General features: G+C 39.7%; 2 protein-coding genes across 2 annotated transcripts in view; both read left to right on the forward strand.

The window, feature by feature from the left end:
• LOC108096647 (potassium channel subfamily T member 2) overlaps positions 1-14,014 on the forward strand; it is an 80,099-nt gene that overhangs the window by 12,176 nt on the left and 53,909 nt on the right.
• Positions 4,857-6,650, forward strand: LOC108096492. Its single transcript, XM_017198102.1, has one exon. It carries the CDS (start codon positions 4,857-4,859, stop codon positions 6,648-6,650), a length of 1,794 nt encoding a protein of 597 aa, XP_017053591.1.

Here is a 14,014-nt window from a genome sequence, read left to right on the forward strand (position 1 = left end):
AAAATGCCAGCGAAAATGTCATGAATGCGATTTGCGGCCAAGTAATTTATGCTCCTGAATGTAACCGATGGGCACATGTTTTCCTTGGGGGTTTCCCCCGCCACTTTCTCTCTTCTCAATTTCCCTACATAATTTTTCTCTTTGGTTAGAATCGTAATGCTTTCTCTTACTTCTGATCCAACCACGTGTTCGTGCTGTTTATGCTTTCACCTTGTTATTCGCAGTTCAAGCTCAAACGAAAGAGAGGGAAAATGCGTAGAGAGAGATAGAATATTTGGGGGAAAGAGAGAGGTATATAGAAAGCTGTGGGGAAGTAGGAACAAAGATAGAGGAGCTTCAAAGCATTGCCAGCTGTAAAATGTAATAAGGATATGGTCAGTTTTTCTCCTTTAATGGCCATAAAGCTTTATTTGTACTTCCTTCTAAAAAGCTTGTTTTGGAGACTTTAAGTTTCTTCAAAACAGCAACAGATGTCGCTGTCAAATAATTTTAAGGGATAAAGAGTCAAGAATATTTAAGATTACAACTTGGTTAAAGATTTTGTTTATAAACTAGTAATGCAACCATCAATAACCGTAATAATATTTTAAGGATTTATTACTTCTCAATGTGATATTGATATCCTTTTGTATCCTAAGTTGATTTTTCAATTTAACCATTCTTTCACTTTATTATTGTTATTCATACCTGTGAAATTGCTTAATAATTGCTTCCATATCTCCAGCAAGACAGCATAAATTTGTCCGCACGCTTGTTGATTATATCAACTACAGGCAGCAATTGAAATAGCTGAACGGACTCTCAGCCAGGCCATTCATTTTATTCCCCCTCTATGGCATCCTTTGGCCAGGACAACTACGATTAAGATGCAAAGTGAATATTAGTATGTTAACACACTTGGCCCCCTTGTCACCCGTCATCCGTAACCCGTAACCCGGCCCACTTTCCACTTGACTTGACTGGAGGCAGCTGCCTTGTTTTGTCGTCCCATCCTGGCTACTTGACTGCCGTCCCTTGGTCCTTTGCTCCCTTTGCTCCTGTGCTTGCTCCTTGCGTCCTGGCAAACTGTTTGGCTTGAGTGGCCAACCAGCCAACCAGCTGCGTGCCGCTGTGTCTGGCATTCGTAATGAAATTCAGCTGGAATGCCTGAGTTGGCCTAAACGTCTTGTTGCCGGCCGACTTTGCTTCGAATTGATTTATTGGCTCAGCTCGACTTCAGCCGAATATCTATTTGCTTTTTTTTCTGGATTCTTAAATATTACTTATGTAGATATGATTTAGTATCAGGAAGCTGTCGTATACAAGTGGTATATATATCATAAGTGATCGTTAAGTTGTTAGTTAGTAATCCAGTAATGAGCATAGTTTGACAGAACTTTGTTTACTTATAGAGGGTTGTTCGGCTGTCTTAAATGACAAATTTAAATTTATGGTTCTGTAAGGAATGTAATATTTTAAATTTTGTATAATTGTTATCATTTTCTGAATTTCATTTTACTACTATAAATCAATTTTTAAATTTTTCTTTAACTTATGAACTTCAATTTCTGAATTGTTTATACATATTTTGGAATATTATATTTTTGAAGGTGCTTAGGTGATGTTGAAATTATTAATAACATTTTTAGTATATTCTTTTAATAATAAAGAAGCTTTGAACTGCTAAGCACTTTTAAAAACCGGAACTTTTCAATGCGAAGAGTACATTTTTCTAAGAACTAATTCGATTTATTATGGCTTGTGGCAAAACCGGATGCTTTGCTCTTGTTGAAGTTGGCATTTATGGTTTGCTGCTTGCATTTCAATGGCTTAATATTCAGCTGGCCGCAAGCTCATTGCGGTTGCCACTCACCTGTTGCTGCTGGGCGTGAATTTAATTACGGCTCCATAAGTGATTTGTGGCGGGCCGCAGAGCTGGAATTCGGATATCTAACTGAATTCGGTGACGAATCGCAGCGAACTGAAGCCGTGCGAGTCATAAACAAACGCTAATTGCACTTTCAGGTTGCACGGCTGTCTGACTTTATTTCTATTTCCCATTTCCCTCGTCGAGTGCGAGTTATGTGGGAACCTGGCCCGAAAAGAAAAACAAACACCTGGCTAACATGGCCCAATTGCGCGGAGCTCTGTTAGCCGCTTAACAGAGAAGCTTTGAGCTTTCCCCGCTCGGAAAATCCTCCGGCATAACAGCCAATGTTAATGGAGATCGGGATTGGGAAAACATATATATATATGTTAGTCGGTCGGTCGGCTTTGTCGGCTTTCCGCGCTCGGTGTTCAGTTTGTTTTTATACTTCGCACATGAAACATGTGATTTCCCTCGAACGCTCGCCGCCGAAGCCAGAGTTTTCTTTAGAGTTTTCCCCCCTCGCTTTTCCGACCCGCCGAAAGTGCGAGCGAGAGAGCGAGTGTTCGTGAGTGCGTTCGTGAGTTTCGTTCAATTGTTCGTGTCGTGTTGTCGGTGACATTTTCCTAAACTAAAGCGAGATTTTCGTAACGGAAATCGCCGCTGTGCTAATTAAAAATTGCCTCAGTCGACCAACACAAAAAATATTCAAATTTGTAGTCATAGAGATTAGTAAAAAGTAAATAGTAAATAGTTGTAATTAAATCGCATAAACACTAAAAAATCTGCCATAAATCTTAGCCAATGTAGTAAGTGCTGTGTTATTAACCGCATGGCCCACATAAATCAATAAGACGCAAAATAATAAATCACCAAGTTCAAGTTAAATATTTAATTTCACGCCGAATGATGTAGATGGCAATAAAATTTTTGTGTGTGCGAATTCGTGTGCTGTCTACAAATCCATGTGCATAAATAAATGAGGCTGTGACCAGCCAGTTGACCCGTAAGCCGTAATTTATCCCCGGTATCCTGAGCACCTGAGGACAACCGAAAGTAACCGAAAGTTTCGCCGCGAATTTATTGCCAATGCCGCGCTCGCGCAATACAAACTCCTTTGGGCCTCATTGTCGGCCAGCAAAAGCAAAAGGCAGCACAAGCAACACGGCCTTTGTAAAAATCCTCAGACAAGATACGAAATCATAAACACCACACACACCCAACACACAACAAATAAATGCCAAAGGTACGTTTGAACACCTCCAACTTCGAGTGTATCCGCTGTTGACTCAAGTGTGCAATCGCCAGTGAATCCGCATCCGCATCCGCATCCGTATCCGCAACTCGCATTTCGAATTCCGCTTTGGATAAAGCGAAATTTGTTGTCCTTAGCAATTCTAGGTTTGCCTTTCCGTTTGTTTGCCCTACGTGGGTAATTCTTTATACCAATAAAAGTTTATCTCGAGGTGCCCCACACGCAGAAGTAGTTCGGGCCAAGTGTTTAGCTGGGCTTGGTGGCGCTATCGGGAATCTTCAAAGTGATGGGGATTCTAAATGGTGGAATAAAAACAAAGTAGTTTGAAAGGTCTAAAGTGGAATAGGTAAGGAGGGCAACAAATAAACCGAATGCTTGTTGAACATTTTAAATAAAATGCAGCTGTAACTGCAACGAGCCAAAAAATGTAACCATTTAAATTGAACAAATAAATTGTTCCTTTAAATGAAAGGTAACTTTTGTTGAATAGTTAAAAAAAGTATTTCAAAAACTTTTAAGATTCATTCGTTTTCGGATTGATAGTAGCAGTACTTCAATAACTTGCCTAAATTTTAACTGAATATCATTGATTTGTATTCATTCTTATATGAATTTTTAATACCCAAATACTAACATATGCCTTTAATTGTGATAAAAAATCTATAAAATTTTTTAAAAGAATAAATTTAAAATAAGCAAAAACTTCGGCTTTATTTGTAATTCCAAATCTGTTAAATCGCTGAAAAGTATGAAAAGTATTATGCTCTAATGACATTAATGCCATTTAGCAACCCCTAGGTTTTATATATCTGATACACATTCCATTCCCTAATTAGCCTGATAATGAGCTGGCGAAAAAAGTTATAATCCGATAAAGGAATTCATTTCAACTCCGCTGGTTAAGCTTGTTTATAAATATTGTGTGTTTGCCCTTTTTGGCCGAACCAGAAAAACCCCCTGCTGCGAGCTGATATACTAACTAACCCCTTTCAAATTTCTGCTCTTCCGCTTTCATTGCGGTTCTGTACTTGGTTTTGTTGTTTCTGTAGTTTCTGTTGCTTTGTTGCATTTGACATTATGCGCATTAAATGCGCTTGAAATGCTCCACTTCCACCGACTTCTCCATCCTTCCCTCCACGGACACAAACTGACATTGACAGCGATAAGAGGGTCGAGCAGGAGAGCCGGAAGTGTTGGTGAGGCGACAGGAGAGCCAGGAGCTAGGAGCTGGAAGCCAGGAGCCAGGAGCCGGAATCCAGGAGCCAGGATGCAGAAGACGGGAACCCGGGGAGAATGGAGACAGAGGTAGACAGCTGCCAAAGCGCTTTTGTAAATTATGTCGTTGAGGGGCTTCGGCTCGAGTGGGTTTTATGGGGAAAGTAACCAAAACCGGAATAAAGAGCACTAACCGTATGGCAGGACATAAACATGTGTGTTCGTTCAAAAGTTTCCCAGCTCGGTTCGAAAATTGTGCCCCTCTGCCTTTAATTAAATATGTACAGAGCGCCGTGGTTGTGCGGGCGCTTAAAAGTAATTTCAATTTGAATTTAATATTCATTCTAATTTTAATATGGAAACGCTGTTCGCGGATTACTGTGCGTATACGTAATGCTTCGGCTTAATTGCGGGTTGGCGGAGCACTTTAGATGGGGTTCAGATTTAAATGACATTAGCGCCAAGATGCGCGGATATGAATTTAAAAGCAATGTGAAAATCCGCCAGTGACATTAGTTGAGCTCCAAAAGTCCGTAAGCCATGAGGAAAATTACAATTTTTATTTGGTTATTGTTCAGTGGAGTGATTTCCTCTGGGGAACGCATTCAGTTTCTTAAGGATTTTCTGGAAGCAGTGAACAAGGAAAAGGCTTTCTCAACTATTCTTCTGATGCAAAGGGAGTTTCATAAGAACGATCTACTAGAAGGACTATATCCCATATTGTGGCCTATAATTCGCTTAGATGAAACTGAAACCATTGAGTTAATTAACTACTACAACAGTGAAATGCTTTGTCTGGTTTATTTGGAATTCCCTGAGGATATAGTGATAATTCCAGCCCTTGCTGAAAATACAAATCATATGAGAGAAGCAAGAATTGCCATTTTTCTGCAGTTCAAACCTTCTACAAATTTCCTCCAAGAAATTGCCAATCAGGCTGAAGAGTTCAAGTTTCTCCATATGTTGATTATAGAAGATTCTTTGAAAATACAACGACTTCAACCATTTCCCCAGACCAGTTTCCAATTGATCGATCAACCATTTGAGGAAATGAAAATATTTCCACATCAATATTGCGACTTTATGGGTAAGGTTGCTTTAACTTTACCAGATTTTGTTCCACCTCGAAGTTTTTTCTCTATTGATCCTCGAACGGGAAGAGAAAAACCAAGTGGCTACATATATAACGTAATGAAAACTTTTTCTGAGAGCCACAATATCACGTTGAAATTAGAAACTACACTGAACGACACTGCTCAAACGGAAATCATCAGGAAAACAATTGAGGGAGAATTGGATCTGCCAATTTCGGGGCAATTGACAAACTTTCGACACGCAAATGGAAGTAGAATCGAATCCCTATTGGGAATTACAGGAATTTCCATTGCAGTTCCTTGTGGCAAAGAGTTATCGATGCCGGAAAAGTTGTCCAAGCGCCACCGAGAAGCCTTACCAATACTGTTTATCACTTCCTATATCCTTATGACTTCAGTGGAAGCAATATTGCGAATCCTGTGGAATAGAATCCGAAACATTTCTGGTAACTACAATATCCTGCACATGGTAATCAATTGTCGGGTTCTTCGCTGCATTCTATGCATGTCAATTCCAATGGGAAATCAATTCAGATCTGTCAGAGGTCAATTCACCATGGTGATGAGTTTCACAGGAGTGATTATTTACTGCATGGTAGCTGCCCAAATCAGCACTATTTTGACCATGGGTCCTCAATACCATCATGCCATGAACTTTGAGGAGCTGCGAGAAAGCAATTTAACCGTGGTCGTAAACCGATTGAATTTTGTGTCGATGACAATGGGAATGGATTCGGATTTTATTTCAGAAAGTCTACCGAATCCTTGGATTGTGAGCTCAATTGAGCAAATGAAGATGATCGGGGCTTTGAATACGAGCTATGCCTATCAGATATTTACCTATAAGGGCGATCCCTTTACAAATCTCCAAGAACACTCCATCCGAAAGGCTTTCTGTAGGCCCAAGAATTTGGAAATCATCAATGGACTGTCTTTTTCCTCAATTCTGCAGAGGAACTCCATCTACGCAATTCCCCTGCGGGAATTCGCCAATCAGCTTTGGAGTGGCGGAATTTTGGTACACTGGGTTGAAGAAGCGGTTCGGGAATATATCAGTAGCATCAGGGCAACGCGATTTGGAAAGCTGCCGTTTGAGTCCAGATTCAAGGCCCTGAACCTCCAGGATTATGGATCCACTTGGCAACTCGTATTGATGGGTTACTCTCTGGCTATTTTTGTTTTCATCGGTGAAGTTATTTTGGGAAAGTTAAAAAGACGGTTGAGAAGAACGGTTGCCTAAACAGAAAAATATATATGCTTAAAAAATATAAAATTGATACCAATAGCTTAAATATTCCTAAAAGGACAATATGCTTTTTATAAGTAGTATAAAAAAAAGGAAATTTGTATCTTATATTTGCGAATGTAAACATTTTTATTTTGCTGAATTATTATAATCGTTATCGCCTTAATATTCAATATAAATGTTGAACAATTAAATACAGTACCTAAAAGTACTTGAGCTTTATTCTACCAAATAAAAACACGCACAATTGAAAACATTTAATGAAGTATCCTAGATAATATGTGTATCCGCTATTTCCACACCCATTTGTACGCTTAATAACGCCTTGGCTAATGGCAACAATAAATGATTTGAACGTGGGTTCAAGGAAGCTTGCATCATTACGGGCTCTTTGACTATCTGGGTTCTCATCAATGGCAATAAAAACCCGGCCATAAAGGGGGCACAAATGACATATGTGACGATATGCCGGGCATTTATGATGCCGAACCAGACACAGTGGGTTATGAGAACCAATACCAACACGTTTGAGTGTGGGAACAGGACTTAAAGTCGCCATATGGGGACACTGGGACACCCACAACAACCAACCTTGACCGTATTTTTGGACTGTCCCGACTCCTGAAGTTCGACAATTAATTACTGCATAATAAATGCCTGTGATTCGATTGATGAGTCGGGCGTGTCGGGGTTCCTTGGTCGCCTGCAATTAGGGATAGAATGGATCGAACTGAAGAGTGAGTGAGCACTCGAAATCCAATCGATTGACGTCAACGTAAACGAAAATTGGGCAGAAGAAAAGTGGAGTGTAAGGTGACACAATCCCACAAAGGATACACATGCCACATGCCACAGGCCACAGGGCGTATGCGTCACGTGAACTGTCGAATGCCACCAGAAGCAAAAGGGTTTAAGTTCTCAACTTACGCGTTGCTTTTTTATGCCCGACTTAACGCGAAAAAATATACGAAATCCCCCCCGGCTAAAGTTACGATTGTGCTCTCTTTGCCGCCGTTTTATCATTTAATTAAAATTTAAATTGTAACAGCTAGCGGAAAAATCTGGAAGGCGGCAAGCAGAAACAAAACTTTTCACATATCTGAACAACTTTCGCTGGCTTTCGTCTCTCCCTTTCTGAGAATTATTTATATCGCATACAATTTGAATTTCTGGTATTTGCATTTGTCAGATTGTTATTTGCTGATTGACGTTGTATACATGTGACGGTGTGTGTGTGTGTGTGTGTGTGTTCTTGATTGGACTACGTTCTCCCAAGGGAAAACCGGCGAAATGGACACCTCGCATGTCAATCTTCATTCGAAGGAGTGTTGAAAGGCACTAGTTAAAGGTTATGGAATCATTAGAATTGAAATCCATTCGTTTGCATTAATTTTTTTTACTGCGTTCTCCGCTGGGAACCGCATTCAATTTAATCCACAGCTAATTTGCCTGCCAATGCAAAAATGATTTGACCAACCTAATATTGCATTCGCATGCCATTAGTATTTATGTTTGTCGGTCAATTTGATGGCAAAATGCAAAATATGCCAGGCCAGCAGAAGTGACTCGGTCAGCATACTTAACCGCATTAAATTCGTCAGTCCGTCAGTTGGCCGAAAATTAATTTGATGCTGAAATGTGTTTTACAAACACTAAGAGAAAATGCAGCAGAAATTGTGTTGAATCTGTATTTCTTCAACAAAAGGTATTCATTTGTAAAATTTACTTTATTTCACTTTTCTAATTAATTTGCTGTAAAGTTAGAAAGCTTTGATGTAGAAAAGAAAAATAAATCTCTTAAATTGTAATTAATAAATTCCATATTTAAATAATATAGTAGTATAGTACATATATAGCATTTTAGTACAATATTGAAAGAATATTTAAACAATTGTTTCCTTTTGAGAATAATTGGGTAAATAGTTATTTGGCCTTGATTAAAGTAACTATACATTTTTAAATTGATTACTTTTACTTCGTTTTATTTTTGAAAATTTGTTAAATGAGCGCTGATTCAACCTACCACTGCAATTTAAAATTAAAGAACCAATTCTCAAAGTGAAAGCAAACTATGTCAGATTTCTCTTTTTTTTTTTTTGTAGGGTGAGAGGCTAAAACCAACAGACTGCGAAGGAAATAAAGGGGAGGGGCCTGTTGGGCAAAGTGTGAAAAGTAAAGAACCTCAGGGCTGCTCCTCTCGCAGCGAGTTAGGAAAAAGTTCAGTTTAAGTCAAATATTGGCTTGGAACAGCCACCGCCTCCTTTTTTGGTCCTTCCTTCCTTCCTTCCATTGGGATGTTGAGCGAGAAACGGCAACAGGACAATGCAGATGCAATAAAAAAATATAACCGGGCCAAAAGGGAAGCGGAATATAAAGCTGAATGACTTGCAGTCATTTCAGGGCAACTCGACTTTTAAAGCCGAGCCGTGATGGTTTGGGCTTTCATCAATTATCCAAGCGTAGAATGCAATTGAAATTTTCCGAAAAAGGGCGGGATCAGGGCTTTTATTATGCTTTACACTTGGCCACCATTTTTCCTCACGCCGCTGCTGGAAAATCGTAAATTTACAGCTGACAGCTTTTCCAGCCGAAGGAACGGGAACGAGTCGGCTTATGTCAGGCCTGGCTAAGTGCATGACAATCACAGATAGTCGCTTGTAGGAGGGGCATTGGCAAGTGGAAGGGGCCAAATGTCCTGTTTCGACCCGATTCGGTTGTTCTTGTTGTTGTTCTTGTTGCAACAAAAGGACCAAACAAACAAACAAACAAACAAACGAACGAACAGACAAACAAGCCATTCTACATATTGCAGCCGCTGGAACAAGAGACAGTTTGATGGACAGCCTGTCAACAGAAAGTCGGTTCATATTTTACTATTGCATATAGTAGCCTGACTTTTGGATTAATGGTCTACAGCAATTCGATTTGACGCCAAACACCGTCAGACAATGGAAAAAGGAAAACTTAAATTGGTTTTCTTATATTTGATTCATTGATTGCTTTTATGGTTTCTGGCAGCTTTCTACAAAGAGATAAAATTTTTTTTTTAAGTTTTTCCAAGTCTCTTGTGTATACTTCAATTCTACAATTTAGTTCCCTTGATATCCAGAACTGGATTTGAATAATTTAAAATAAATTGCTTAAATGTTGTTCTCAATTAAAATAAATTGTCAGAATTGTTTTTATAGTATTTTTTTTACCTAGACTATACTATAATAACAGAAATCCCAAAGGTATCTTACAAAAAATTGACTCTAAATGTCATGTGCATGTTGGGTTTTCCATTTAATAAATTGAAAGTCAAAGCTCTGTAAATATTTGACACAATGTGAAGGCGAATCCTACTGTTAAATGTTTTTCTTTAATTGCAATCATTTAAGGATCCAAGGTTTTATAGATAGAACTTCAGGTTTTTTAAGCTTGCAAGTTCCACTATCGCGAAAATTAATTGCATTGCCCCGCGATGCGTATTAAGATGGCCACTGTCACTGACACCGCATTTCAATTAAATCAACACATTGATTTAATTAAATTTCAACCGTTTTTCGAACTCGAGCTACTCAGAAATGGTTTATTTCTTTTTTCTGGCGCTTTATTTGGCCGCAGTTGCGTTTGGTGCGTGGTAGTTCAATTAAAAATGCCATCGATGTGCATAATTTATGCAGAGGAGAGTCGCGTGGCACTCTCCATCTTTCAGGTCGGAGCTCTTAAATGTATTCTGCTGAGTGTGTGTAAGGCCGCAGCGGAAAACGTGGAATGGAAAATGTCCTTTAAATGATTTATTTACTCTGTTAAATCAGCAATATCCGCCATTTCATGTCGCAATAACAATGTGTTTACATAAGGAAATCGTTTTAAAATGAGTACCTTACACCTACCTGCAGAGTTAGTTATACTAAATTCGGATTACTTTTCCGTAAAGTCCTTGTTGACACGACAAATGGCTTCATTAGTAGTACCCGCACTCATGGACGACCGCCTTTCAAATGCTCGTCAAGTGTTTTAATTACAAAAAGCGCGGCAAACAAGAAGCCAGGCAGCTCTACACATGAAATCCTAAGCCGCTTAATTTATTTACACGAGCCCCGGAACATGCTTGAGCCGCCTTAGCAGTTTACGCCACCTAAATTTGGCTTAAATGCTCCGAGCCACATGTCGACAGCCAAGATATAGGCCGAGAGCTCGTGCCTGGGGCCTTTGGACCGTGTCAACAATTTATTTCTGTAATTTATGCATGAATAATTAGGCCTTAACATCTCTGCCTGCCGCGATTCACACGGAATTTAGCTGAAAACAAGGATTTTTATTGTATAAATCAAATTTGCTCACATTATGCAGTAAAACGGGTGAATTAGATCTGCTTAGCGATTTTAAAAAAATTTATTCGTGGGATTTAAGGGGAAAAATTAAAGAACATAAAACAAGTAATGTTCTTCTACTCCCAAAGGAATACTTATTGTTTACGAAAACCATTTGTATAACAACTAAAGAAAAGGTACAATTATAAAACCAAATACTTTTATATTCGAACTTTTAAAACTGTATATTTATAAAGTAAAATAGGCAGTGACAGTAAAGTTACAAAATTTATAAAGAGACATTTTCTTGAAGTCTTCCCGAGTCTCTCCCAATTGCAATAATACACACACTCCAAAAGTGACAGGCGTAAACACCTGACTTACACACAAACCAACTTTTAGCTCATCATTTATTTAAGCAAAGTTTTCAAGAAATTTATTCCAACTTTCGCACAACTATTTTTCCTGTAAATTTCCCACTTTATTTGTTTGACACGTGCAGCGATGAAATTTTATATTTAGACTGGAAGGCAAACTTTTGGGCCACATAATGACTGTTGACAATTGCCAATAAAGGGAGACGGAAAGCCGGGAGAACGGGGATCCTGGCCCCACCTCAACGGACCCCACAATATTTTAGGCCTCGCTAAGTGCGATGAGTTTGCCATTTTATTGTAGGAACAGCAACAGGCTGTCCAAACAGAGGCTCGGGAAATATACACTCAAAGAAATCGATTGGTGGACTAAGAAAAGGGTTCCGAAAGAAGGGAAAATCTTGGGATCACGTAAATAATCATTATTCTCGCAGTGCAGAACATGTTTTATTAGCAGAAACAGCAGGACAGAACCACCGACCAAATGAATTACCTCTCGGCAGCCCAGCGAACAAAGGCAAATGTGTTTTGCTTGTATGGGGGACAGAAACAACTTTCATTATACCCATAAATGCCAACACCAGGGGTGGCCCTTCGAAGGGGGTTTCGGGTTGATAAAAGGGGGAAAGAGGGAGGAAAGAGGGGTTAGTGTTTGCTTAGCGATTGCCAGGACTAAGGCGAAATTTATTCATTCATTCATTCCTGGCCAACGCAAATTGATTGTTTACTTAATTTCATCATCGATTTTGTCGCTCGGAAAGTTTTTAATCAACACAAGCCGGGGCGCCACCGCTGTAATTCATTGATCATCATCATCATGCAAATTGGCAAAAATTAATAACAATTATAATTTACAAGCAAAAGGCATTTTGCGGCCGGCAACTGGCAACTCAGTCAGCATCCTGCGGTCACAACAGCTGGTGTAAATTCTACCCAGCCCTAAATAGTTAATAATTAATTTCGGCTCGCAACTTTGAGTTTTCACTTCAGACTGCAGCCAACCAGTAAATCATGAGCTGCTTTAATAACCAAGTAAGGGGAGTTTCTAAATTGTAATTGGCAATGCTTGTTAATTGGCCTCAGGTACAGTGAAAGCTCGGTTGAGGGTTCATCTAATTAGCCGGCAATCATCTGGAAGCCTTCGCGAAAATTAGGGAAATAATAAATGGGAATCAAGGCAGCAAATCCTAATTGAACCACATTTCAATCCCTTTAAGCTGGCCAAAACGAAAGAGGGAGCGATCCAAGTGCTCAATATTTAATGAAAATTAATGATGGAGACTAGTCGCTCTGAAAGGAAATGTAGCATCTTAGTTTGGGTTGTATGACAAGTAGAAATATCCGAATATTAAAAATAATAAATTAATGTCATAAGGTTGAGTAAGGCAAATAGGTACCTTTAAATTTTTTAACTCGAATATATTGTTTAAAATGCATTTGACTGACATGTTTATAGTCAAATAGCGAGTGAATTTTCCAGTATTTACCCAATTTCTACTCTCACATGATTGTGGTTCTCACGTGGTAATGCTAACTGACAGGTGGATAATTGGGGCTGAAAAGCAAGATGAATAAGTAAAAAAGAGAGAGCATGTGAAAGCTTTTAAGTGACAATTATGTGGCCGCTCTGACCTGATCCGAAATGACGTGCACAAAACTTTTGCATTAAATATTGCGGACCGAGCGCAAATTAATATTAATTGTAAGTGTTCCAATTCGCTCAGCCAGACAAAACAAAGCCGGGCTAAAATAAATTGAATTTATTACGAACGGGGATTGTCTGAGTCTAACCTGGAGGGAAATTTCATTTGCCGCTGATTGAATTTAGCACTTTCTTGGAATTCGCATGGGGATGGATCGGGTGGAGCATATTTTATTAATAACCGGCCTTGCGGATGATTTTTTATGTATTCCAGAAAATTCAAATTGCGTTATAATAATGAGCCGCTCGGGGGAGTAGAAAAAACTCGACTCGAATTCACAGGACAAAATTCAAATTGCAATTTTCCGTCTCACTTTCTTTCGCTCTCCCTGTCTCTTTCTCTCAGAGTTTCCGTGTATTTTCCAGTTGGCCATAAATTCGTGTTCAATATTTAATGAGCTGACTGTTTTCGCGCTCGCAAAGAAACGAAACGGAATGGGAGTGGCACCGAGTGTGGTCTTTAATGCATGCCTTTAAATTGTTTATGGGGCGGATGAGTAATGTGCGCAACGCATTTGCCTGCTGATGTGTGGCGAATGCACTTGCCAGCGGCCAAATCAGCCATGAAACGCGCTCTAACCTGTCAGGGCCACGCACATCTCGTCTGGCTTTTGTCCAAAATTTCGGCCTTACTCGCTCCTCGCTACTCACTCCTCACCTTTCGCTCTTCCTCCTGTCACATTAGCCAACTCATTTGCGCTGCATGTCGAGAGCATCAAGTCACTCAGCCAGAGTGCAGATGGAATTTCCGGCGGACAGGCAGGGCTTTAGCTTCATTTTTGCCGCCTAAGTGTGTTGCAGCTGAAAAGGTGTTGGAGCCCCTGCCCGTTTGGCACGTTTAATTTGAGTGAGTACACCAGTGCATCCCCACGTTGGGCGCCAGTTACTGCACCCGGCGAGGCCCCACATTGGGCGCCACGAAGGACAGTCTTCATTGGCCCGAAGAGCAGAGGAAATCAATGAAAATACTGCATAACTTCATTT

Source organism: Drosophila ficusphila, unplaced genomic scaffold, assembly GCF_018152265.1.
Source record: "Drosophila ficusphila isolate 14025-0441.05 unplaced genomic scaffold, ASM1815226v1 contig_414, whole genome shotgun sequence".
In the NCBI taxonomy this organism is placed as follows: Eukaryota; Metazoa; Arthropoda; class Insecta; order Diptera; family Drosophilidae; genus Drosophila; species Drosophila ficusphila.